This window comes from Balaenoptera musculus, chromosome 5 (assembly GCF_009873245.2).
Source record: "Balaenoptera musculus isolate JJ_BM4_2016_0621 chromosome 5, mBalMus1.pri.v3, whole genome shotgun sequence".
NCBI lineage: Eukaryota > Metazoa > Chordata > Mammalia > Artiodactyla > Balaenopteridae > Balaenoptera > Balaenoptera musculus.
In genome coordinates, this window is record NC_045789.1 from 102,707,000 (window position 1) to 102,732,744 (window position 25,745).

General features: G+C 46.5%; 1 protein-coding gene across 1 annotated transcript in view; it reads right to left on the reverse strand.

Moving 5' to 3' along the window:
• The window catches only part of OTOP1 (otopetrin 1), a 66,032-nt gene that overhangs the window by 22,566 nt on the left and 17,721 nt on the right, over positions 1-25,745 (reverse strand). Inside the window, exons 2-3 of the mRNA XM_036853265.1 lie at positions 8,679-8,815; positions 3,865-3,923 (exon numbers count right to left, since the gene is read on the reverse strand). Of these exons, the coding sequence (XP_036709160.1) occupies positions 3,865-3,923; positions 8,679-8,815 (196 nt within the window). The remainder of the gene's footprint in view (positions 1-3,864; positions 3,924-8,678; positions 8,816-25,745) is intronic.

The window sequence follows — 25,745 nt, forward strand, 5'->3', positions numbered from 1 at the left end:
GTTAAGAATCCGCCTGCCAATGCAGGAGACATGGGTTCGAGCCCTGGTCCAGGAAGATCCCACATGCCGCGGAGCAACTAAGCCCATGCACCACAACTGCTGAACCTGCGCTCTAGAGCCCACAAGCCACAACTACTGAGCCCGCATGCCACAACTACTGAAGCCCGCGTGCCTAGAGCCTGTGCTCCGCAACAAGAGAAGCCACCACGATGAGAAGCCCACGCACCACAACAAAGAGTAGACCCCACTCACCACAACTAGAGAAAGCCTGCGCGCAACAACAAAGACCCAGTGCAACGAAAAAACAAATTAAAAAAAAAAAAAACTGAAAGGTGGTAACTCAAAAATGGTTAACACTTTGCCCTATTTAAAAAAAAACAAAAACAAACAAACAAACAAACAAAAAACAGGCTAAATCAAGATATAAGTATATCTGGTTCAAACCACTCACTATCTAGTTTAGGAAAGAGGCCCAGAGACAGGGAGAGACTTGTCTCCAATTGCTCAACAAGCAAGGCCAAGGAAGGACTAGGCCCCAGTCCTATCGGGTTCCCTCAGATGAAAAATCCTGGTGGGAAATGTCTGCATACATGGCCTAGAACAGCATTATCCCCCAGAAGATAATGCAAGACACTGATGTGAGCCACATATGTTAATTTTTAATTTCTTAGTAGCCACATTTAAAGAATAGTAAAAAGGAACAGGTGAAAATAATTTTAATGATATTTTTGTTAATCCCAATATATCTAATATACTGTGATGTCAACTAATCAAAGAGAAAGATTTCACCCAGCAAACCCTGCTGGCCACTGCAGCCACTGCAATGCCACGGAAATAGCAGTAGATTTAAAGTCAGCATTCAGATCCCGCCCAGCTATGCACAGGCGGGCTGCCTGTCCTTGGACATTTACTTCATTTCTCAGTTTCCTCATCTCTAAGTGGGATCATGATCATACCTACTGTCCCTGACAGGGCTACTGTGAGAGGTTCTCATAAGTAACACGTGTAAAAGAAAATGCTTTATGAATGGGAAAGTCCATTTCATTCAGCCAGGAGTTCCCAGTAGGTCAAACTACCCAATATACATTTGTTGAAAACATCTCACCCTTCATCCCCACAATCCTACTTCTAGGAATTTAACTCAAGAAAATAACCAGAGGATAAACAGCAAGGTCCTACTGTATAGCACAGAGAACTATGTTCAATATCCTGCAATAAATTGTAAAGGAAAAGAAATATACACAAATGAATCACTTTCCTAGACAGCAGAAATTAACACAACATTGTAAATCAACTATACTGCAATAAAATAAATTTTAAAAAAGAAAAGAATCAGAGATGTTCAAAAATATTTTTAGCCAAAGATGTTCATCACAGTACTATTTATAATAACAACAAAAACTTTCAGACAAATTCGATGTCCAACAAGAGGTGTTATGGACTGGATTGTGGCCCCTCAAAAGGTATATGTTGAAGCCCTAACCCCCAATGTGACTGTACTTGGATGGAGTATAAGGAGGTAATTAAGGTTAAATGAGGTCATACGGGAGGGGCCCTGATCCAATAGGACTGGTGTCCTTATAAGAAGAGGAGGAGACACCAGAGAGGTCTCCCTCTCCCTGCCCAGAGAAAAGGCCATGTGAGGACATGGCAAGAAGGCAGCACCTGAAAGTCAGGAAGAGAGCCTCCCCAGGACCACAACTGTAAAAAGAAAAGAAGAAAAAAATATATATCTATTCACCGAAAAAAGACTGGAAGAAAACAGACCAAAATGTGAATAGTAGTGACCTCTGGGTAGCGGCTGTCTTAGCTGTGGTTGCTGTAACAAAACAACAGACGTTTATTTCTCACAGTTCTAGAGGCTCAAAGTCCAAGAGCAAGGTGCCAGCAGAGGTGGTCTCTGGTGAGGCCTCCCTTCTTAGCTTGCAGATGGCTGCCTTCTCACTGTGTCTTCACGTGGCCTTTCCCCTGGGTGCGCTCAGTGCAGGGGTTGAGGAGCGGGGAGACCTGGTGTCTCTTCCTCTTCTATAAGAACACTAATCCCATCATGGGGAATTAGTGGGACCTAATGACCCTCATGACCTAACTACTTCCCAAAGGCACCACCTAATACCATCACATTGGGGGTTAGAGCTTCAGCATATGCATTTGGGGGGGGGGGGACACAAACATTCAGTCCATAACAGTGGCATTATGATGATTTTTAATTCCACTGTACCCTTACAAGTTTTATCAGGAAAAAAAAGTGATATTTTTTAAAGAATGTCTATGGAATAGATGAAGTGAAACCCATGCCCCAGAACAAAATCAGCAAGTGTTCTCCTGAAGCTGCGAGTGGAGCCCAGGCTCACTGATGGAAGGAGGACCAGGTGACCTGGTCCAGCACACAAAATGGGAGAAACTGGATGGAAATCCCCAGCTGGCCACTTGCACTCTGGGGACCCAGGTAAGTCCCCTAAACTGCCACATCCATTTAATGCAGAGAAGAATGGTTACCATAGTTACCCTAGCAGAGCCTAGATTAAATGTGAGGATGGATGTAGAAGTCTTTGTCCTGCCCAAAGGGACAATTAAAGCTGCCTTTGCTGGGTCATCGGGGCCTGGACTTCATTCGTCCCTGACTTATCCATTGGACCCCATTTGTCCATTCTCCTCCCCTGGAGGCAGAGCAGTGGCGCCTTCTGTCAGGAGGCGTGGCTTCTCGTGTTAAGATGGGACTTAAAGATCACTGCCAAGGCCACTGCTTGGGGCTGCACAGGGGAGAACACAGGCTGCACATTCCTGGAATGACGCTCAGATGCCTGGATATCTCGGCCCTTTACCTCTGCATATCACCACCAGTGCCTGGCAGCGGGCTCTGCACACAGTAGGAGCTCAATAGATGCCTCACTCCTTGTCGAAGCTGATCCTTTTTGCCTAATGAGGTTGGTGAAAGTTATTTCTAATTCAATAGTCTATTAAAATAGTTCCAACCAGTGGTCTTACATAAGTCACTCTTTTAAATAGCAGTTTTCATTTCAAATGGTACTGGGGGACTTTTCTGTTCCTCACTGACAGTTTATATGATGAGGGATCTTTCTAGAAACCAAATAGTGATCCCTTGATTCCTCTGTATGTATGCACAGAGGCTTTCTTACATGATAAGCATACCATGCATTTAGGTAATTCACCCTCTTATCCTATAGATTCTCTCCCTTGACCCTCACAGTCATCTCGAGAGAGAGGAGGACAGAGGTAATAATAGAGCCACAACACTTACTGAGTCCTTGTTCTATGCCAGGAACAAGCTCTACATCAATTATTTCATCCAGTCCCCAGAGGCTGGCTATGCTATTATCTCCATTTTACAGATGAGAAAAGCTGAAGCTCATAAAGGGGAAGTTTCTAAGACAGCAGAAGTGAAATCCAACCCACAACACCCTACTTCCAGAGCTGTCCCAGAGAGGCCAAAGCGGAGGGTCCCCTTCCCAGGCCACAAATAAAGGCTTTGCTTGTCAGGATGGAGAGGAGACTCGGTCTCATTTAAAACCCAAGCAAGCTAGTTGGCAGAGTCCAGAATGTTGCTTTTTTGCCACGGCTGACACCGTATCATAACTCAGAAGACACAACGTCCGCCAGCGACCAGGAAACCGAGGGCTTGCAGTGCGCTCAGAGCCGTTTCAGGAGGTGAAATCCATTACAAACAAACAAAAGGATGTGATCGTTCATTGTAAAGCGCTTTGTAAAATTCACATTTACAGAATAATAAAGTCAGTTCAAACACACACACACACAAAAAACCCCAATCAAGATGGCAGTGATGAGTTTTGTTCGTTCCAAATGAACGTTAAATTCAACACGTAAGCAATTACCCACGATCTTTACCTTTCCAGTGTTTTGAAAGATTGGATGATATCCTTTGCGTGTCCCCAAAGAAAGTACACCTAAATGGAAATAAAGGAAGAAAAGAAAGATACATCAATGGGAAAGCCATCACTGTATTTGCACCCTTGAGAAGCTATAAAACCTAAGGGAAAGATGTGAAAAATTTTGGGGAAGTCAGTGCAGTGACCTCCCCCGCCCAAAAATGGCAAGTCACTATCCTCACCTCTGGTGGCAGTGCCATTCCCAGGGGTGTGGGGGGGAACAGTGCTGCAGGGGCACTGCCATGAGAATCAGAGGGAGGCCTCCGGGTTTAGGAGGAAATAGTGCTGAGTCTGCCGCGGGGCGGGGCTTGGGGAGTGGCAGCATGCTGACTGTAACCCTTGTTCACGTGTTTATGTCATCCTTATCGGGCTTCATTTGAGAAATATTCACTGAACTGTTACTACGCCAGTGACCGGAAACCAGATTTTGAGTGCTTTAAATGAGGAACAGAATTAATTCAAGCTGGTCTTTTATTTCACTCTGTTATATACGCTGCCCAGGCCCTGGCAAGCAGTCACTAGAAGCAACTCAGGAATGGGGGCTGTATCGGGACCCGTGTGCAAATCCTGGCTCCCTCGGCCTGGGCAGGTCTGTTTTCCCATCTATGGAAATGGGTATAAATAGTGAACCTACCTTGGAGGCGTGTTGTGAGCATGAAATAGGATAATCCACGTCAACTAATTAGAACAGTGCCTGGAGCAGGTACCTTTTCAGTTAATCTCTCTGCTCTCAAACTCGCTCATTTGTGGACATTGAATGAGCACCTCCTCTGTCCCAGGCACTTTCTGAGCTCTAAAAGCATTTGGGGCCTCATTTAAACACAAACGCATGTTGAGGCACCTACTACGTGCCAAACACAGCTGGGCACTTTATAAATTTGTCTCATTTAGCCTTCATTTCAATTAAGTGCTATAAAAAAGAAAATCAAACAACACACAAGAAATTACACTTACACATACTCCTCTCTTCCACATCATTTCACCTAAGATTTACTATCCTGCTCTAGAAAACACTTCAGCATGATTCTCGAAACATCTAACAAGTTAAAAAACAGATAGCAGTGACTCCTGGTAAAGAGGACATTCAACCCAACAACAGGGAAACACTGAAGTAAATTAGCTTTTTATCTATGAATTCCTAAGTTAAAGGACCACTTAACTGATGCTTGATAGACTACATAGCAACACAAAAATGTTTATGATTTTTTTAAGTGAAACACTCAAAACAGTAAATTCTGCACCTTACATGTAAACTTTGCCAAGAATGTACACTTGAGTACAAAGAATGGAGGAACACATAAAAACAGCAACAAATATTTCAGTTAATGGGCTTACAGACACATTTTTAGTCTCTTTTTCAATTTTTTCAGTAATGTTATACCATATTTTTTAAATAAATATTTTTAAATTACCATACAACCCAGCAATCCCACTTCTGGGTACAAATCCAAAAGAATTGAAAGCAGGGTCTCAAAAAGATATTTGTACACCCATGTTCACAGCAGCATTATTCACAATGGTCAAAAGATGGAAGTAACCCAAGTGTCCAACAGTGGATGAACAGATACACAACACGTGGTCCATCCACACAACGGAATAGTATTCAGCCTTAACAAGGAAGAAAATTCTGACACGTTAAGACATGGATGAACCTTGAGGACATTATGCTAAGTGAAGTAAGCCAGTCACAGAAGGACAGATCCTGTATGATTCCACTTGTCTGATTCAAAGAAACAGAAAGTAGTCAAATTCATACAGATGGAAAGTTGAATGGCAGTTGCCAGGGGCTAGGGGTGGCGGGAATCAGGAGTTAGTGTTTAAAAAGGACAGAATTTCCTTTGCAAGATGAAAGAGTTCTGCTGATTGGTTGCACAGCAATGTGAATATACTTAACACTGCTGAACCAGACACATAAAAATGGCTAAGGTGGCAAATGTTATGGTATGTGTACTCTACCACAATTTAAAAATAAATAGTACGTTTTAGAAAGTAATGTTTTTTATTCTCCCATCATCTAATGTCGCAAATGCACGTAGTAAGTGTCCAGTAGGTATAGAAAGATTGATTAATTGACCTACTGACCAAATGCCTTAAATGAGGAAGAAAGAGATCCCCAACCCACCAAGTAACAGTTTTTGAAAACTCACATCTGTCCAGGTCTTTCCTCTGCCCAGAACATTCAATGGCTCCCCATTGCCCTCAAGGTAAAGTCAAAGCTCCTAAGCGGCTGTCAGCCTTGACCAAGCGCTCACTGCAAAGTGTTCTACACACAGCACCTTAATCCTCACAACAACCCCATGAAGGAGGCATTTTTAGATGAGAACCATGAGGCCTAGAGAGGTTAAGACATTTGCCCGAGGTCACACTGCTGGTGTGAGCCAAAGCCAGGTCCATGCTTATAAGCCCTACACTAAACCATGGCTCCAGTCCGGGCCCGTCACCCCTGCTCACCTCCCCCCACGGGCCACACATCTTCTCCCCATCGGGTGGAGAGACTTCACAATCCCAAATGTCCTTTGTAATGGTGTCTGACACACCACACCCCTCTCTCCTTGACAACCACCCCGCACCCCAAAGCTAGTGAGAGGCCCTCCCTGGCGCCCCCTCTGGGCGATTATGTCAAAGCATTGACAGTGCTGACAGAGTCTGTTTTGGTGACTGTCTCCCGCTCTGACACCTCCACAGGGCACAGACCACAGCTTTTCAACCCTGGACTCACAGTACTGAACACAGGGTTTTGCCCCGTGTGGAAGGAAGGGAGGGAGGGAGGGAAGGAGAGCAGAGTGGAAGGAGGGAGGAAGGGGTGGGGGGAGGGAGGAGGAAGGGAGGGAGGGAGGGAGGGAGGGAGAGAGAGAGAGAAGAGTGGAAGGAGGGGGGGGGGAGGGAGGAGGAAGGGAGTTCTTTCTGGTCCCCTAAGGCTTTCCATATTGTCACTGGCATCACTATAAGACTGTCATCATGGGATTGGACGCCCCTGGAATAAATAGCCAATTAACTCTTGTATTCCTTTACTGGCATTTCCAGAACAAAGTACCACAGACTGGGTGGCTTAAAACAACCAAAATTAATTTTCCCATAGTTCTAGAAGCCGTAAGTCCGAGATCAAGGTATTGGCAGGCTGGTTCCTCCTGAGGCCCCTCTCCTTGCCCTGCAGACGGCCACCTCCCTTCAGCGTCCTCACACTGTGTGTCTGTCCTCCTCTCCTCTGCTCATAAGGATGCCCAGTCGCATTGGATTAGGGGCCCACCCTCATGACCTTATTTAGCCTTAATTACCTCTGTCAAGACCCTATCTCCACACAGTCACATTCTGAGGTCCTGGAGGTTAGGACTTCAACATATGAATGCAGGGGACACAATTCAGCCCTTAACAACTCTCAAAACACAAGGTGACCCGTTCAAACAAGTCTCCCTGGAAGCTGCCACCCTGTTCCACCGACGTTGCCACCCTGTTCTCCCGCGGAGGCAAACTGCTGCCAGGCTCGTCTCTCACAGAGCTTCACTTGTGACAGTGTGTTTGATCTCAAGAAACACCGTAAGGTCACCAAGAGCTGACTGGCAGTCACCTGGGTGCAGAGCGGAGACCACTTTCTTATAAAAGACTGAGATTAAAAATGGCATCCTTGGCATTCAGAGGTGAGAAATAGGTCCTGAAGGATGTTCCTAAATCGGGAAAGCAGAAATATTTTGAGTAATAACAGTATCCCTGGACCAAGTTCATGGTCTTTCTGGGTGACTTCTGTGGAGAAGAATCATGGAGAATGTAATATATATATATGCATAAGATTGTGTGTATATATATATATATATATATATATATATATATGTATAAAGAATGTATTTCAATATTATCTGTAAAGAATGTGTGTGTATATATGTATAAACTGAATCACTGTCCTGTACATAAATTAACACAACAGTGTAAATCAACCATACTTCAATAAAAAAAGAATCATGGCTCTTGGCTGTGACTTTAGGGCAAGTCATTTGTCCCCTTTTCTTCCGTAGTGTGACATCCGACAGTTGTTCTCGGTGGAGTTTGTTGAAAGCATTACACGAAGTGAAAAATGAAAAGTACTTTGCAAAAGTCCTATAGACCTACTACTTATTACTATTACTGTTATCTCACTCTGATAAGCCATTTCCAGGGAGTTCTGCCAAGGATTGAAGCTACATTGGAGATCCATCTAAGGTTTTTTTCAAACATGAGATTTTTCTGATTCTAAGCTATAGGTTTTAAATTAATATATCAAAAAAAAAAATCCTCATTTCTCTACCCACACCAAGTTGACCAAGGCTGAGAATGAACCTCTCATTCATTTCTAAAGAATTTAATCCACAAGTAAGCAAACAAACAAACGAACAAAGAAAAGGTCTCAGTGACTCAGAGGAGTGACTGTAATGGCACAAAGTTTCTTTTGGGGGTGAGGAAAATGCTCTAAAATGGATTGTGGTAATGGTTGCACAACCCTATGAATATACTAAACCACTGAAATGTACACTTTAATCAGTGAATTCTATAGTATGTGAATTATATCTCAATAAAACTGTTAATTAAAATTCCCCGGAGCCTTTTCTGGTGGACTCTGACTTGGCAGAGTTTCCTGATTCTTCATCAGTGTAAGTTCTGCCACTTAAGATTCCCACAAAAATGGCCAAGAGGACACAGTCCCACTTTACAGTGGAGGCAGCTGAAGACTGTTTATATACCCTGGGATACACTTAACAGGAATCAAGGCAACAAGCAACAAGCAACAAGCATGATGTGGTTTACCTGCAACAGAGTATGTACCGCGTGGGTAACAGGGAAAACTCCTTCTGTGGCTGATAAACATTCAGAAAATCCAACGAAGTACCCAATTTTAAGGCATCCCAGGATGATGGTAATGACTGCAAACAATGTGATACTACCTAAATTGGGGGAGGGGGAAGGGTAGAAATACACACATATAAGTGTTAATATGCACTAATATCATTTCAAAATAAATTATATTAAACCTTCACATAAATGGTCAAATGATTTTTGACAAGGGTGCCAAGACAATTCAATGGGGAAAGTACATTTGTTTCAACAACTAGTGCTAGGAAACTGGGTATCCACATGCAAAAGAATGAAGCTGGTTGCTTACCTTACAGTATATCAAAAATTACCTCAAAATGAATCAAAGACTTAAATGTAAAACCTAAATCTATAAAAATCTTAGATGAAAACATAGGGGGAAATCTTTATTTTGTTGGATTTGGCAATGACTTATTGGATATGACACCAAAAGCACAAGCCACAAAAGTAAGAAATAGGTAACTTGGGCTACATCAAAATGAAAAAAAAATTATGCATCAGAGGACACTATCAACCCACAGAATGGAGAAAATATTCACAAATCGTATATCTGATAAGGTGTGAGTATCCAGACTCTATACAGAACTACAATTTAACCATTAATAAAAAAATAAAAAATAAACAAAGGACTTGAATAGACATTTCTCCAAAGAACATATGTAAATGGATAATTAATACATGAAAAGATGCTCAACATCACTAATCATTAGGGAAATGAAAATGAAAATCACTACGAAATACCACCTCAGGGACTTCCCCAGTGGTCCAGTGGTTAAGACTCCATGCTTCCACTGCAGGGGGTGCGGTTCGATCCCTGGTCAGGGAACTAAGATCCCACATGCTGTGTGCCATGGCCAAAAAAAAAGAAAAGAAATACCACTTCACATGCATTAGGATGGCTGCTACCCAAAAAAGAGAAAGAAAAGGTGTGGAGGGAGGGGGGAAGGAGAGGGGGAGGGGAGCGAGGGGAAGGGGGAAAGGAAGGAAGGGAGGGAGAGAGGGAGGGAGGGAGAGAAGGAGTGGGGAGAGAAGTAAAATAATAACAAATGCTGGCAAAGATGTGGAGAAATTGGAACCCTTATACACTGTTGATGGAAGGTAAAATGGTGTAGCTGCTATGGAAAACAGTATGGCAGTTTCTCAAAAATTTAAAAACAGTAACTCCACATGGTCCAGCAATATACCCAAGAGGATCAAAAGCAGGTACACAAAGCATGTACACCCATGTTCATGGCAGCATTATTCACAATAGCCTAAACGTGAAAGCAACCCAAGTGTCCATCAATGGATGAACGGATAAAGTGTGGCAGGGACTTCCCTGGTGGCGCAGTGGTTGAGAATCCACCTGCCAATGCAGGGGGCAAGGTTCGAGCCCTGGTCAGGGAAGATCCCACATGTCGCGGAGCAACAAAGCCCGTGAGCCACAACTACTGAGCCTGTGCTCTAGAGCCCGCGTGCCACGACTACTAAGCCCTTGTGCCACAACTACTGAAGCCCACACACCTAAAGCCCATGCTTTGCAACAACAGAAGCCACCGCAATGAGAAGCCTGCGCACTGCAACAAAGAGTAGCCCCCGCTCGCTGCAACTAGAGAAAGCCCACGCGCAGCAACGAAGACCCAATGCAGCCAAAAATAAATAAATAAATATGTAATAAATAAATAATTTTTTTAATTGCCCTTTTTAAAAAAAAAAAAAGTGTGGCATATCTGTGCAATGGAATATGATTCCGTTTTAAAAAGGAAAGGCATTCTGACCCCTGCTACACCGTGGATGAACCTTGAGGACATTATGCCAAGTGAAATAAGCCAGTCACAGAAGGACAGATGCTGCATGACTGTGCTCCTATGAGATGCCTTAGAATAGCTCAATTCGTAGGGAGAAAAAGCAAAATCGTGGCTGCCAGGGGCTGGGGTGAGGGGGAAATGGGGAGTTATTTAATGATACAGACTTTTAGTGTTACAAGATGAAAGAGTGTTGGACATTACAATTGTAATGAATTCACAATATGAATGTACTTAACACCACTGAACTGTACACTTAAATGATTAAGTTGGTAAATTGTATGTTATGTTTATTTTATCACAATTTGAAAAGTTTTAAATATATATAAAGCAAATTCTACTACTGGCCTCACGAGCTGAAAGTAGAAGACAATATTATGTCTTGTTTATCATTGTACCGACCTCATGCATATTCCAGGGTCTGATAAGGGACGTACATTCAACAAAGTTTGGCCAAAACAACACAAGTCCTCTAGAAGTTTTCCCCCAGAAATGATCCATCTAAGAGTGTCACTGTTCTGCTCAAAAATCTCAGTTCTCTGATCCTAAATTCCTGCTCTAAATAATAAAAGTAAGGGGTATAAGGTATACAGGAACTTTCTGTACTATCTTTGCAATTCGTCTGTAAAATAGAAAGTTTATTTTTTCAAAATGATAGGGAGGGGTCTAGAGCAGTGGCATGAAAAGGGCTGTGCTAGTGAAGTGAAGAAAGGCAAGTTCTCTGATGATACATCCAGCATAGTTGACAACAAATAAAACAAACGAAAAATATGCCTATGAATAAGACTGGGAAGGAATATGCAAAATACATTAAAAAGAAACTCGTAACCAAATGAAAAAAAATAGCAAGAAAACCATAATGATGGTGGGGGCTTGATCAATGTCACAATCCCTAATCCCCCTTCTGGGCCAACATTAACCACCATTCATACATTCTCTCCCACGAACAGAGGAAACTGGATCGTGTTTGACATGAATTTTGGCAAGAGAAGAGAGAAGGGCATGAGCCATAACAGGGAGCTATAATATTACAGCTCTGGCCTAAGAAGCCTCCAGTGAAGAGTAATGCAATCGCCTGGCTCCTTTCCATTGCTCAAAGCGTTATAGAAACAACTCTAAGTCACATTTTCTTATATCCTGGAAATGCCCCAGTGAAATCAGAAACGTCGTAAGAGTGGAGAATGAATCCCAGGGCTTTGAAATGGTTTGACAAATGCATGGTTCGTTCTGATTACAAAGAGAAATAGCAAGATGAGGTGAGGCAGCCTGGTTGGGTGGCAAGGGCACAGGCTGTAACTCTGGGAACCTGGCTGTGCCACCAATGGAACATGGGAGCTCAGACAGGTCACTTCCATGCTCCCGGCCTCGGTTTTCCCATCTATAAAATGAGATTGGACCACAGCAGTGGCTCACAAACTGCAACAGAATCACCTGGAGGGCTTGTTAAAACACGGAGTGCTGGGCTGCACCCCCAGAGTTTCTGATTCAATAGATCTGGGATGGAGTCCCCAAATTTGCATCTCTAACAAGTTCACAGGTGGGGTGATGCTGGTGATCTGGGACCCCACCTTGAGAACCACTGATCTTTGCTACTGACATTTCAAGAGTTGTGACAAACACATCACGTGCCTTCTCACGCTCTTAAAGCCCTTCCTTCCTTCATCCATCCTTCCATCCATTTATTTGTGCAACAAATATTTTAGGGACTCATACTATGCATGAGGAATTTTGCCAGGGGCTCAAAGGTAAACAAGTAAGATTGCTGGAGAAACAAAAATACACACATATAGTATTGCATAAATTGTGGAGTACACAAAATGTAGAGCGATGAGCTGGCATCAGACTTCTCATCTGCATCGTGGGAAACCAGAAGCCAGTGGAAGAGTAGTTAGAGTCCACTGCAAGGAAAGGACTGCATCTCAAGAACCCTATTCCCAGCCAAGATGGCACCCACTTGTCAGGGCAAAAGACAGAAAGGTATTTGAAGGTATGCCAAATATAATTGTTTGACAACTATTTGTTGTTCAACTATGATCCAGGTACTTGGGATATAAAAATGTCAATAAAATAAAGTATCTGTCCTTGATGAGTTTAACATTGAGTGGGGAAGCAGAAAAATAAACAAATAAATAATAAACATAGAAGAAATGTCAGGAAGTGCTAAGTGCATGAAGGAAAGTAAAGCAGGGAAGAGGACTGAGGTTGATGGTGGTGGTCAAAAAAGGATTCTCTGAGAAGGTGACAGTTGAACAGACAAAAAAGGACGGGAGAAAAATATCATCCACATAACTCACCTGAAAAAGGGCTTTAACCAAACAACCAGTGAATTAGGAGAGAGTCCTCTTAATGAGAGAAGACGAAGAGGAGAGGCAACGATAGTGAGCAACAAACTTTGCAACAGAATGAAGAGGTAGATGGACATATAATGGAAGGAAGGAGAGAAGGAAGGGAGGGAGGGTGTAAATGAATGTATGATGGATGGATGGATAGATGGAAGGATGATGGATGGATGGATGGAGGATGGATGGATGATGGATAGAGAATGGTTGGATGGATGGATGGATGATGGATGGATGGATGGATGATGGGTGGATGAATGAGTGAATGGGTGAATAGTCCAGTAGATAAACAGATTAATAGAAAATAAAGCAAGATAAGACAGGTTAAATCCGAATGGATGAAGATAAACTGTCTGGAAATGTGTAATTTACATGCTATATAAAGACTTGTGATACAGAATAAAATTGGGGATGACTGAGTAGGGAGCAGAGATGAAAAACCTTTCAAAGTTCTCATGGTAAAAAGATGGGTACTAGGGGAAAAGAGGGAAACAAATGTATACTCTAAAGGTCTTGTCTCACTGGAATAGAGAGTGGGTGGGAGGATCTTGGAGTGGGAAGCCATGTGTCTTGCTGGGGGAAATGTTGCGTACTTTGTTTTCAGGTTAGAATGGAGTAATATGTATCTGGTTATGAGAATGAGAAAAGGGAATCTAGCCATTAATGGAATAGAAAAAAACAATAAAATGTTCAAAGTGCTCCAAAAAGCAAACATGTGGAAAAGGCAAATGAGGCAACAATATGTAAAATAAATCATTATAATCAACATAAAGAAAAATAGAAATAATAAAGTCTGGGATATAAGTCATTACAATTAGAATGATCTAAGTCTCGCATTAATTAAGGGATGGGAATATTGAATTAAAAACAAAACCTAGCTATATGTTCTTTATACGAAACACACTTTTAACTAAGTGATAATAGTGGAAAATACAGGGATGGGCAAAGAGGAAGTAGCAATGAAAACAAATAGAAAGGAGGAACAGCAATATTAATATCAGACCACGTGGGATTTAGGGTTCAATGTAATAAATAGGATAAAGAATCCTTCCACCCTTATCACTACACATGAAAAAAAAAAACATAATGTATGAGGAAGATATAATAATCAAATAACCCATATAAAATCATTTTTGTTTTGCATATTTAACTGCTACTTTAAAAAAAAAGAGTGGAAGATTTCAGAACTAGACAGATCTAGTAGACATAAGATATGACACAGAAGAATTGAATCACACAATTGATAAACTTGGTTTCATAATACCACCTTGCATATTGATAAAAATCAATTATGCTATAAAAACAAACTACACAGAGTATAGAGGTCGGTACTGACTGCCTGGCTTCAAATCCTTTTTCTACCACTTATTATAGTTGATGACCTTGAGCAATTACTTAACTTCTCTGTGCCTCAGTTTCCTCATCTGTAAAATGTGGATAATAAGATTGACTATCTCCTAGGGATGTAGCAGAGATTAAATGAGTCATAACATGAAAAGCTCCTAGAACAGTGCCCCACAAATAGAAAATTCTGTAAACGGGATGTTATCATCATCATCATCCCTCAACCACAAAGAAACACTTAACGAATTAGAACCAATTAGAAAGTTCCCCAGCCACATTCCTTGAGAATAATCCTAAAATGTCTAGTGTTGGCAGAGGGGAGACTCCTCCTCTGTGTTAGGCTCCCAGATCCCTTCTAGGAGTCTAGAATCTTGAACCATAGGCTCTTAGAGGTGGAAGGTTCCACAAAGTTAGTTTACATCTCCCATCTCATGCAAGGATGCTTCCCAGTGCATCGTGACCAGCGGCCATCTGGTCTCCACCTGGACATGCCCAGGGCTGGGAGCTCACCCTTCCATCACCAGCTGGTGCTTAGATTACAATGCTCTTCCCCGCACTGAACTGCAGTCAGCCTCCCAGAACTGCCATCCTCTTCCCTGGAGATTCTGCCATGGTTCACTTATTCCTTCATCCATGCACTCATCCATTTGATGATTCAGTAAATATCAGCTGGCACTTGTTACATGTTAGGCACTGCGCCAGGAGCTCAGGTTATAATGGTAATTACATTCAGACAGGGTCTTTGCCTTCAAGAGCTCACCATCTGGTCAGATCAACAAACAAACTGAATGACACAATCTCCTGCTTGAGAAGTGCTAGGAAGAAAACAGGGTGTTATGAGAACATACAACCCGGAAGCCACACCTGGTCTGAAGGCATCGGGAAAGGCTTCCCTGAAGAAGTGACTGTCGTTTGCTGACCCGGAGCTGACGGGGATGGGGCTGCAGCATTTTCCACCCCACCACCTCCACATCCTCTCTCTCCTGGACTAGACATCCTTTCGCTCCTCCTGGGGCCGCCCTCCTGCAGGCACCCACGTGATGCTCAAAGGGGGACGAGACACTCCACGTGCAGCCTGACTTCCTTTCCAATCAATGCCCGACCAGCATCGGCTTTTTGGGCAGCTACATCATGAGGCTGAAATCCTGACATCAGGTTTACATTTTCTACTAGAGCAGAAATCCCGTCCCAAAACCCCAAACATGCATGATAATGCATGCAGTTAGGCAAGACTCTCTCACAGTGACCCCAGGCTGGACCTTGGGGATCACCGCTCCCCTTCCTGAGGGAATTGCTCAAAACTCCCTGCATCTTGATCTGCTCCAGAATTTTGCTGGGGGTTGCTGTTATGCTCAGTTCTCTATATTCTGTGTATTCTTTTATCATTTTTAAAATTCAGGGTAGCTTCCTGAGACCCTACATATTCTCCCTAAGTCCACTTAATTCCTAACTGACCTCTCAGCCTCCTGTTTTACTCCTCTGAAAACCAGGTCCCACCCTGCAGATGGAGTGATCATTCTGAAATACAAGTATGATCACATCATTTCCTTTGTTCAAAACCTTCAATGGCTCCCCACTACCCCCTGGACAAAACCAAGATCTGAAGCCTGCAGATAGGGTCCCAGCTAACTCAGATCTTGCTGTTATCTCTGGACTCACTTCCAGACTCCAGCAAAAGCAGAAGGTCCTCCTCTGGGACCTTTCCCTAAACCCCCAAACCCTTGCCCCAGGCTACCCTTCTGCCTACCCACCCATCCCCTGCACATCATAACACTGAATCATTTAGTTAATAGTAATAATGTATTTCTCAGACCAAAGTTTCTGCCCCGACGTCACAAAAGTTGTCCCCATGCAGTGGGCTTGGCCACCTTCTCTGCTGTTCCCTGCAAGTTCCAAAGACCCCTCTACTCGATGAAGAGGACAGAGACCAAATGGAAGTCAGAGGTTTTGCCTTCTCTGTCGTCTGCTAATATCACACCCTCTGTCCCGAAGCCAGGAACTTATCCCTCTTCTCTTTCTCACTCTGTCTGAATATTTCTGGTGACAGGGGCTCAACCCTCCCTCCTCCTGAGGCCCTTTCAGCTTCCTGGTCTAGAAAATGAGGGTGATAACACCCACCCCAAGAACCGCTGGGAGACTGAAAACATTACGCTAAGTGAAAGAAGCCAGTCGCCAAGATGACATATTATGTGATTCCATTTATAAAAATGTCCAGACCAGGTGAGTCTAGAGACATAAAGTAGATCCATGGTTGTCTATTCCTGGGGAGGGTCTGGGGGATGATAGCTAAAGGGCACAGTGTTTCTTTTTGAGATGATAAAATGTTCTAAAAATTGACTGTGGTGATGGTTGCACATCTCTGTGAATATCCTACAAACCATCGGCTTGTGCACCTTGAATGGGTGAACTGTAGACTATGTGGACTACATCTCAAGAAAACTATTGTTTGAAAGAAAGGAGGAGAATTGCTAGGCACACTGACATGGGGTCGCTATACCCATAGCAGGGACAGAAGCCCAAGGAAACGAGGAGTATCTGGAGAGGCTGTGTCTGCAGAGGAGTGAGGTGATCAAACTGAGATGAGCGTGCATTCTGAGGAAGGAAACAAAGTGAAGCCCAGACCCGTGTTCATGAACTTGCTGCATCTGCCCTGAAGTCAGCAGGGTGGGCTGGAATACCACAGTGACCCACCCTGACCACTCCCTCCTTGGCCACACCAGATGCTGCCCCAGGACTGCACACCAGGTTTTGCCATCCTGTCAATCATCCTCCAGTGGTTTCTGTGAGTCCTGGCTGCACTCCTAGACTGTGGGCTCCCCTGGGTGCAGGGGCGGTTGCATCCTCGTGTCCTGCAGGCTTCATCCTTTCCCTCTCCCTCTTCTTCTGCTCTCCGCCACCATCCCGCATGGCACCCCGCCTCTCTTCACACGTGCACTTGGAACCATTTCTTTTAGCAACCTTCACTTTCTCACACGTTGGACCGCCTGTTTCTAAAACCCATCACTGTGTCCCAACCTTTCTCTCTACAGCCTGTACAGCCACCTGTCCTGGGCAGATCTTACATAAGCAGCTCACATCTGCCCCTTTACTTGCAGCCCCTCACTGTGTTCCTTAACACAGTGCTCTGAGCAGCCCTTTTCCAAGGATGGTGCACTGGACAGAGATGTAACGCATCGTATACATGGATGTGCCTCATTTTAAGTAAAAAGCACTTTGTAAAAATCTGATCTCATAAAAGTAGATTTGGGAGTGATTATTCACAAGCACAAAGAAAGCCTCACTGTGACAAACAACTGGGACAATGCGTCTAATGTACCAGCATTCCAAATGCACTCAATAAATGTGGCTATTAGTCTTACTGTCGTCATTGCCATGATTTTATGTTAATAACACTTCTCTGGGCTTGAGACAGGCCAGAAACAAGGAAAAAGACTACCTTCACCACTGCGGTCTTTTAAGAGACCAGAAACAGAACAGAAACAGGACCCTGGTAATTAACAGGAAGAAATGGCTATTCATTAGGTTTTCATGTCACTGGACACACGGGACTGGCATGAGATGTCCCAGCTGCTGCCATCTCTTCCAGAAGAAATCAATCTCTTTACTTAGCAAACAGAGGATCTGGATGAATAATCCATCACTTCCACTCATTTTTAAAAATTGGTCAATATTTTTTGTTCCAAAGAAAGTCTTCACTTTCTCACACCCAGTAGGTGGGACAGAATGTTTTCCTGCTCAAAGAAATGCCTCACAGCCCGTAACAAGACCCAAAAACTTTCTCTGGAAAACCTCAGTGCCCAGAATTCCACAGGTTGGCTCTTTCTCAGAGCCCCAGACTTCTAAGACATCACAGAAGCCAGGGCAGAGCTAAGTCAAACCTGTTTCTCCAGCTAGGATTCCAGGGAAATCCTCAGTCCCTGCTGGGGCTGAAGGCACTTCCCTTGGCATTATGGCCTCCTGGTGTACTTTGGGGATAATTAGGCTCTTGCTTCTTTGATAAACTGCAGCTCATTTACAGGGATAGACAGTGCTTTGCAAACAGCTTTCACTCGACCTCTCCCAGCTCCTCCCTGAGAGGTGGCCAGGATTCTTATTTTACTGATGAGGAAACCAGGACTCAGAAAGGCGAAGGTAGCAGAGCTGAGACATCAAGCCAAGACTTCCAGGGTCAGCACCACTTCCATCATCCATATAGCTCACTTGAATAGTTATGTTATTATGGGGTAACTTGCTGAGTGTCTAAACAGCCACACCCTTTACTGAACACCTACTATGTGCTCTCCTACACTACCTCATTTACTCCAGCTCTACCTGGTGTCTAATGGACATCTCAAATGTAACACGTCCACCAGAGGAATCCTGATTCTGCATCCCCACGCTTACTCCTCCATTTGTCTTCCCAGTCTTGGGAAATGGCACCACCATTCACCCATTGACTGGGGTCCCAGTGCTTAGAGTCTTCCTGGGAAGAGGGAGAGAGAGAGGAGGGAAGAGTGAGGAAGAACAGGGTGGGGGAGGGAGAGAGGAAGGAAAGGAGAAAGGAGAGAGGGAGAGAGGAAGGAAGGATGAGGGGAGGGCAGGAGAGAAAAAGAGGAAGGAGGGAGAGAGGGAGGGAGGGCAAGAGAAAGGAAAGGAGGGAGGAGGGGGAGGATGGAACAGGGAAGGGTAACAGAGAAAGGAAGGGATGGATGAGGAGAGAAGAAGAAGGGAAGAAGAGAAGAAAGAAGGAAGAACAGAAGGATGGAGTAGGAAGGAAGTGAGGGAAAGACCAAGGAAGGATCCTGCCACTACAGGAAAGCATAGGTCAAAAGCCTCTGTATGCAATATTTTTTTAGCCTGTTTAAGTCAACAACCTCAAAATAACATTTTATTCTTGTTTCCTTGCTTGTTTGTTTGCTTGTTGGCTATGACACTGGATTTACTGCCATTTATAGGGTCACAAAACCATGAACCTCCCTGAAACAACCACTTTCAGAGCAGGAATCTGGGCCACGCTGCAGTTGTGTGCAGTTTTTCCAAAGGCAAGATGAACTAGACACAGTCCCTGAGCCTAAGAAACCTAAAATCTCATCCAGATGACAAGGCTTATATCCACTAGTCATAAGACAAGGCAGAAATTGACAAGCGCCGAAGAGCTCTACACAGAGAGAGCCGTGGCAGCCCATGGGAGTGAGGAGTACTTCCTGCCAGGTGTGTAGAGAAGGTGTCATCGGGGCAGACCTTTGAAGGGAGTGTGGGTGGGAGGGAGAGTGACTGTGTGCTGGGCGCCCACCCTGTACCCAGCAGCCACTGGTCCTACACGTGTGTGATTCCCATTCTACACATGCTGAAACTAGGGGAGTGGGAAGACTAAGTAACGTGCCCAAGAGCGTGCAAGGAAAAGGACAGCCACACTCTAGGAGAGACTTAAATTCAGATCGAACATGAGAATTCAAGCAGCGACCTGTGATGGGTCTGGACCACACAGAGTGAAATGTACCCGGCCCCTCCCATGAAGATTTCTCAGGCACCCGCCTTCTCCACAGACTCCCCGCCACCTCCTCCCTTTGACCTGCATCATGTCTATCTCCCTTCCAAGAGTGCAAGGTCCTTGAGGAGGGGAGGGTTCCTGTCTTGACAACGTTTCAATCAATGTGTTGTGAGTACCTAGCAAGTGCTTCTATTCCCCGCTGCCTGAACATTTATGCACTCATTGATTACATCATTCACCTCAACCGCATTTTCTTAGCACCCACTCTATGCCAGGCCCTGAGTTGGCTCTAGGACTAAGAGATGAGCATCTTAGAGTTCCCCCAGTGTTGGCAGAGGGGACAGAAGTGTCAACAAGAAGCACAGTGCCTTCCCAGGGCGCAGTGAGGGGTGAAGGAGTGCGGTCAGAACCCCAAAGGGTGAGAGAGGGGGTCTGAAAAGCATCACTGGGGAGCACGGGGTGGGGCCTGAGCCCTATCTCGTAAAGCAAGGAAGGTGGGAGGCATTCCAGGAGGAGGGAACAGAATATGCAAAGGCAGATAAGCATGAAATATTGTGAAGGGAACTAAAAGCCTTTGAGACTGGAGCACAGAATGCGGGCCAAGGAGAGGATAAAACTAAAGAGGCCATCTGGGCTCAGATCTTAGAGGGCCTTGAATGCCAGGATAAGGAGAGTGGCCTCCATCATGGGGTCCGTGGAACCACGGCAGGGCTTTAAACAAGAAAGGATGTGAATAGGTTTGTGTAATCGCAGTTCCAACGATGGGATGTAAGGCAAGAGCCTGGAGGCGGAGAGAGGAGACTACGGCAATAATCCAGCCTTAACAAAGAAAGAGAGAGAAGGGAAGGTGGGCGGGGGCGGGCAGAAAAGATGTGCAGGAAGATGGAGGCAGAAAAGACTAAAGGAGAGAAGTCCAAGGAGGAAAGGGCACGGAGCTGCTGTCGGGCTGCGGCTAGCGGGCGAGCAGGCTGGGCTCGCTGGGCACTCACCCGCCGGCCGGTTCGCTGCTTCGGGGACTCACCGCGGAGCCAGCGCGCGCCGGCGTGCGTGTCCTTGAGGCGGCTGGGGCGGCGGTGCGCGGAGCTGCGGCCCACGTACCACAGCATCCAGAGCAGCTGCAGCAGCATGAGCGCCGTGAGGAAGCACAGCAGGTCGCTCTTGCCCACGCCCGAGGCGTGCACGGCCCAGGCCAGCAGGAACAGCAGCCCCGCCACGAACACGTTCAGCCCATACTGGCTGCTCAGCGCCTCCGCCAGCTTCTGCGGGAAGCTGGAGCGGATGGCACCCCGACGAGGGGCCGGGGACTGCGGGGGCCCCGGGGCCGGGAGCTGGGGCGGCGGGCAGGCTGCGGGCCCCGACGAGCCCCTGTCCGGGCTGCTCCGAAACGCCTGGGGAGAGGCAGGCGCCCCCTGGCCCTCGGGCATCATTGAGGGACCCGCACTGAGTCTAGTCCCGGGGGTGGCTGCGACCCGGGCCCCACCCGCTGCCCCTGTCCCCTACCCTAGCCCCGACGCCCTCTGCCAACCAGCTCGCTGTCCTGATCACCCTCGGACGCCTGATCTCCCGCCTTCTGCCCCCTGCCCTCGGTCAAGGTACCCACCCGATCCACTTACCACCTTTCCCCCCCACGCCGACCCGGGCTGACCCGGGCTGACCCCGGCTTCTTCGCGCTCCCCAATTCGCACCGCCCACCTTCCCTCCCTCCTCAGTGTCCGGGGCAACACTTCCGCCCACTCTGGACCCACGCGGGCCGCTCCCCGCTCCTGGTGCCTCGGCCTGGGGCCAGCCCTGCCCCGACGGCCGCGTGTCCTCCCGCCCCCCGACCCGCGCACCCGGCCCACCCGCTGTCCTCAGCTCTGTTCCCTGAGCCGATGCCAGCTGACCCAGTCCTGCCAGGATGACAGGTGCCTCCCAGAGGTGGGATGGGGGGCAAGGTGTCGCCCTGAGCCGGCCCGAGGGTGTGGGCGCGGAGGCGTGGCCGCGGCGGAGCGGCGCGTCCGGGGCTCCGCGGGTGAGTGCGCTCCTCTGGTGCCCCTGAGCGGCTCCGTAGCGGACCACGGAGGTCTAAGTGAGCCCGGACGAACGCGTCCGTGTGCGTGAGTGTCTGCCTGTCCTCGTCGCTGCGTATTTCTACGGTCTGTTTTCTCCGTGCGTGTTGCTGTGTCTCTCTGGAGGTCAGTCTTTGGGTGGGTCTGGTTGGGTCTGGGAGGATGGGAGGGGGTGGCAGCTCCTGTCCCTAGATCTATGAATAGGGGGACGGGGTGTCCTTTTCGTTTGTGTCTATGTTTGTCTGTCCGTCTGGTGTACCTGTGTGTCTGCCAGGAGATGCCCAGATGCGGACAAGACAGGAGCCACTTCCCAAGAAAAGAGATCATCTCTCTCCCTCCTCCAAGGGAATGGGGAGCTACTTCTGGACTGAGCTGAGCTGGGGCTGGGGGCTGCCAGGGATCCTCCCTGGAACCGGGGAAACCGGAGCATCTCCCTCTGCTCCCCCAGGCCCCCCAAGCTGACCTGGTCCGTCAGAGTGCCCCTCTCAGGAGGTCTTAAGGGCTGGCATGGCTGAGATCAGGGCTGGAGCAGGAAGCTGGGAGTGAGCCGCTGGGGGATGGAGCCCAGGAGAGGGCAGGCAGGGCTCACAGCGAGCCACTTGTGCAGTAGTATAGGGCTCAGCACCCAGGAGACACCCTTTCCCCCTTGGCTTAACATCTTGCTGTTGCCGTTCTGAAATTCTTAATTTTTGAACAAGGGGACCCACATTTTCATTTTTGCAGTGGACCCAGCAAATTACGTAGCTGGTTCTGATTGCCAGAGGGTTCTGGCTGTGAGGGAGCCCTGGGCTGGGAGGGAGTCAACCTGAGGACTTGCCATCATTCACGTTTTCACTTTGTTCATTCATTTATGTGGTCAACACTCATTTATACTACACTGAATCATTTCAGGCTCTGTTCTAGGTGCCAGGAATTCAGTTATGAAAGACTGCCCTCACGGAGCTGACATTCTGGTGGAGACACACTCAGTGGATAACTATTTAACTCGCTGAGAAGCTAGAGAGTATCAAACATGAGACTCAGCCCTGCCTTCCAGGAGCTCATGACCCAGGACTGCCTAGGGTGGGAGGGTTGGGTGAGCCCTGAGTCTGCCAAGAAGGGTGAGAGGTTCCTGGAGGAGGCACGGCCTGTACAGTTGTTTTTGTGGGAGTTTTTTAACAACTTAATTGGAGTATAATTGCTTTACAATGGTGTATTAGTTTCTGCTTAATAACAAAGTGAATCAGCTATACGCATACATATATCCCCATATCTCCTCCCTCTTGCATCTCCCTCCCACCCTCCCTATCCCACCACCTGTACACTTTTGATAGGAGTAGGAGCTGGCCAGGTGACACGGGGCAGGGCAGAGGAGGGCGTTCCAGAGAGACGATGAAGCACGTGCACAGAAATGAGAGTGAAAAGGCAGGTGAGGACCAGGAAACGTGTTCATCAGTATGAAGCTTAGAGTGTGCCCTTCAGCTGGGTGTCCCCAGAGCCAAGCCAGGTGGGTGCTCAGTACATAAACCAAAGAGTTAATGAATGCACAAGTGGATGGAGGCTGTATGAATAAGTGAAGTGTCGTCTTCTCATCAGATCAATGGGAGGTGGGACTCGGGATGTGTTTCCCCCCCAGTGCTCTAGCCCCTGACCTTGCTTCGTTTTCCTTCTTAGCACACAGCGTTACCTGGAATGTGTGTATATCTGGGGCCTGTCACTCCCACTGTAATGAAAGCTCTATGAGAAGGATGTGGCCTGTCTTGTCCACTGCTGTATTTCCAGCATGTAGAACAGTGGTGCCCAGCACATAGTAGGTACTCAATAAATATCTGTTGAATTGTGTCCCCCCAAAAGATGTTGAAGTACCTGTGAATGGGACCTTCTTTGGAAAGAAGGTCTTTGCAAATGATCAAGTTGAGGTCATTAGTGTGGGTTCCAATCCAATATGACTGCATCCTTATAAAAAAGGGAAATGTGAAGATAGACACATACAGAAGGAAGAGGATGTGAAGATATAGAAAGAATGTCACCTGCAAGCCAAGGATTATCTGAGACTACCAGAAACTAGGAGGGGCCTGGAACAGCTTTTTCCCTCTCAGTCCCCAGAAGTAACCAACCCCTCCGACACCTTGATCTTGGATTTCTAGTCTTGAGAATTGTGAGATTATAAATTTCTGTTGCTTAAGCCATCCAGTGTGGTCTTTGTTAGGGCAGCCCCAGGAAACTAAGACACCCAGCTTATTCCTTCTGTGGTCCCCTGGGGACCTGTTCACCTCTCCATCCCTCTATTTCCCACATGGCATAATCTATTTTTTAACTGTCTTTCCTATTCTGAGCTCCCTAAAGGCAAGAACTACATCTGGTTCATTCTGTTCTCTAAACCCAGCATGTGTTTTTTTCTTTTTATCTATTGAAAAATGGGTCCTAAGCACCTCTCATGTGCCAGGTATGGGACCAGGCCTGGGGGCAACAAGATGAAACCCACAGTTTATGCCAAATGCCACAGGAACCTGGGAGAGAGAGAGCTTAGTTAGTGTCTGACAAGTGGCCAGGGCTCCGTGAATGCCCCAGAGTCCCATAAAAACCACCTCTGCTTTTATTTCACTCTACAAGTTTACAAAGCACGTGCACATCCGTTATCTCTTTTTCATACGTCAGCTCAAGTCAACACAAATGCGGAGGGAAAGGCAGCACCAAGTGGTGGTTAAGGGGATGAGCTCTAAAGCCAGGCTGCGAGGTTTGATTCCTGTCTCCATCACTTCCTGCTGTGTGACCCTGGATGAGTTACTAAGACTCACTGTGCCTCAATTTCCTCATCGGTAAAAGGGAGCTCTTAATAGTAACCACTCTTACAAGTTTCTATGAGGACAAAATGAGTCGATACATATGAAGCACTTTGGAAGGTGCCCGCCAAATACAATGTACCTAAGACCCTTTGTTATTTACTGAGCACCTACTATGTGTCAGACCCTGAGCTGACGCTGTGTGGCAGAGGCTGCCAACTGTCCATTAAACACATGCTCCCCTTCCGGAGCATAGAGCTGTCACAGGGAAGTGTCTGCCCAGCCTGGGACTCACTTCCCAGTGCAACTTGCATCTAAGTGGACCAAATGACTAAGTTCTGGACAGTGGGGTGCAGACAGAAGTGACACACACACTCAGGGCCCTAGCCCATGAAAAACCCCTACACAATCCTCCATTTTCTCCCCCGCCACCAGCCAGATGTTGACACCAACACCCAGGGCAACGTTGGAGCCTCGTGCTGAAGACGGCGGAGCCTGTCAGCCTGAGCCCCCCGTGACCGGTGAAGCACATTCTCCCTGCTGAAACTGGACCTTACATGAGTGAGACATGAGTTCCTATTGTGCTAAGCCACTGCAATTTGGAAAGGTATCTGCTACAGCAGCTAGCATGACCCTTAACTCGCTTAGAATACAAAGATAGATAACACACAAGCCCCATCAGAAAATCAGGTGGGACTCCCTGGTCTGGGCTACCTCAATTCTTTCTAATAAGCAATGAAATGTAAGTTTCTGGACACCAAAGAGAGAAAGTGAAGTCTGTCCCCTTTCCCCTCTACTCAAGACAATGGGAAAAACTGATTGAGAGATTTACCCATGCTGCTTTCTGCCTTCTGTGGATGACATTTTTTCAAAGGTCTGAACTGCACAGGAACCTCAATGTCTTCTGAGTGATCCCAGCTCAGCAGTGGGCAGACATGGGGGCGTGAGAAATGGTGGGCTCTGATGGCATCCAGGCCCCTGGCGTTCACCTCTGGAGCACGTTACCCCACCCACATTCCACGGTGAGAGCTGGTCGCAGGGCTCACCTAGTTGTAAGGGGCTGGGAATGCCTTGACCAGGCAGCTGCTCTCCTGTGACAATTCGGCGCCTCTTGGATGACGCTGAGAAATGCTGCCCTGAAACAGGGGCTCCCCAATTTCAATGAGGATGACAGAATCCCCAGAGGGGCAGAGGCCAACCAGACGTGCTTAACTGCCACAGATAACACGGGCACAGTTACTCTGATAGGCAACA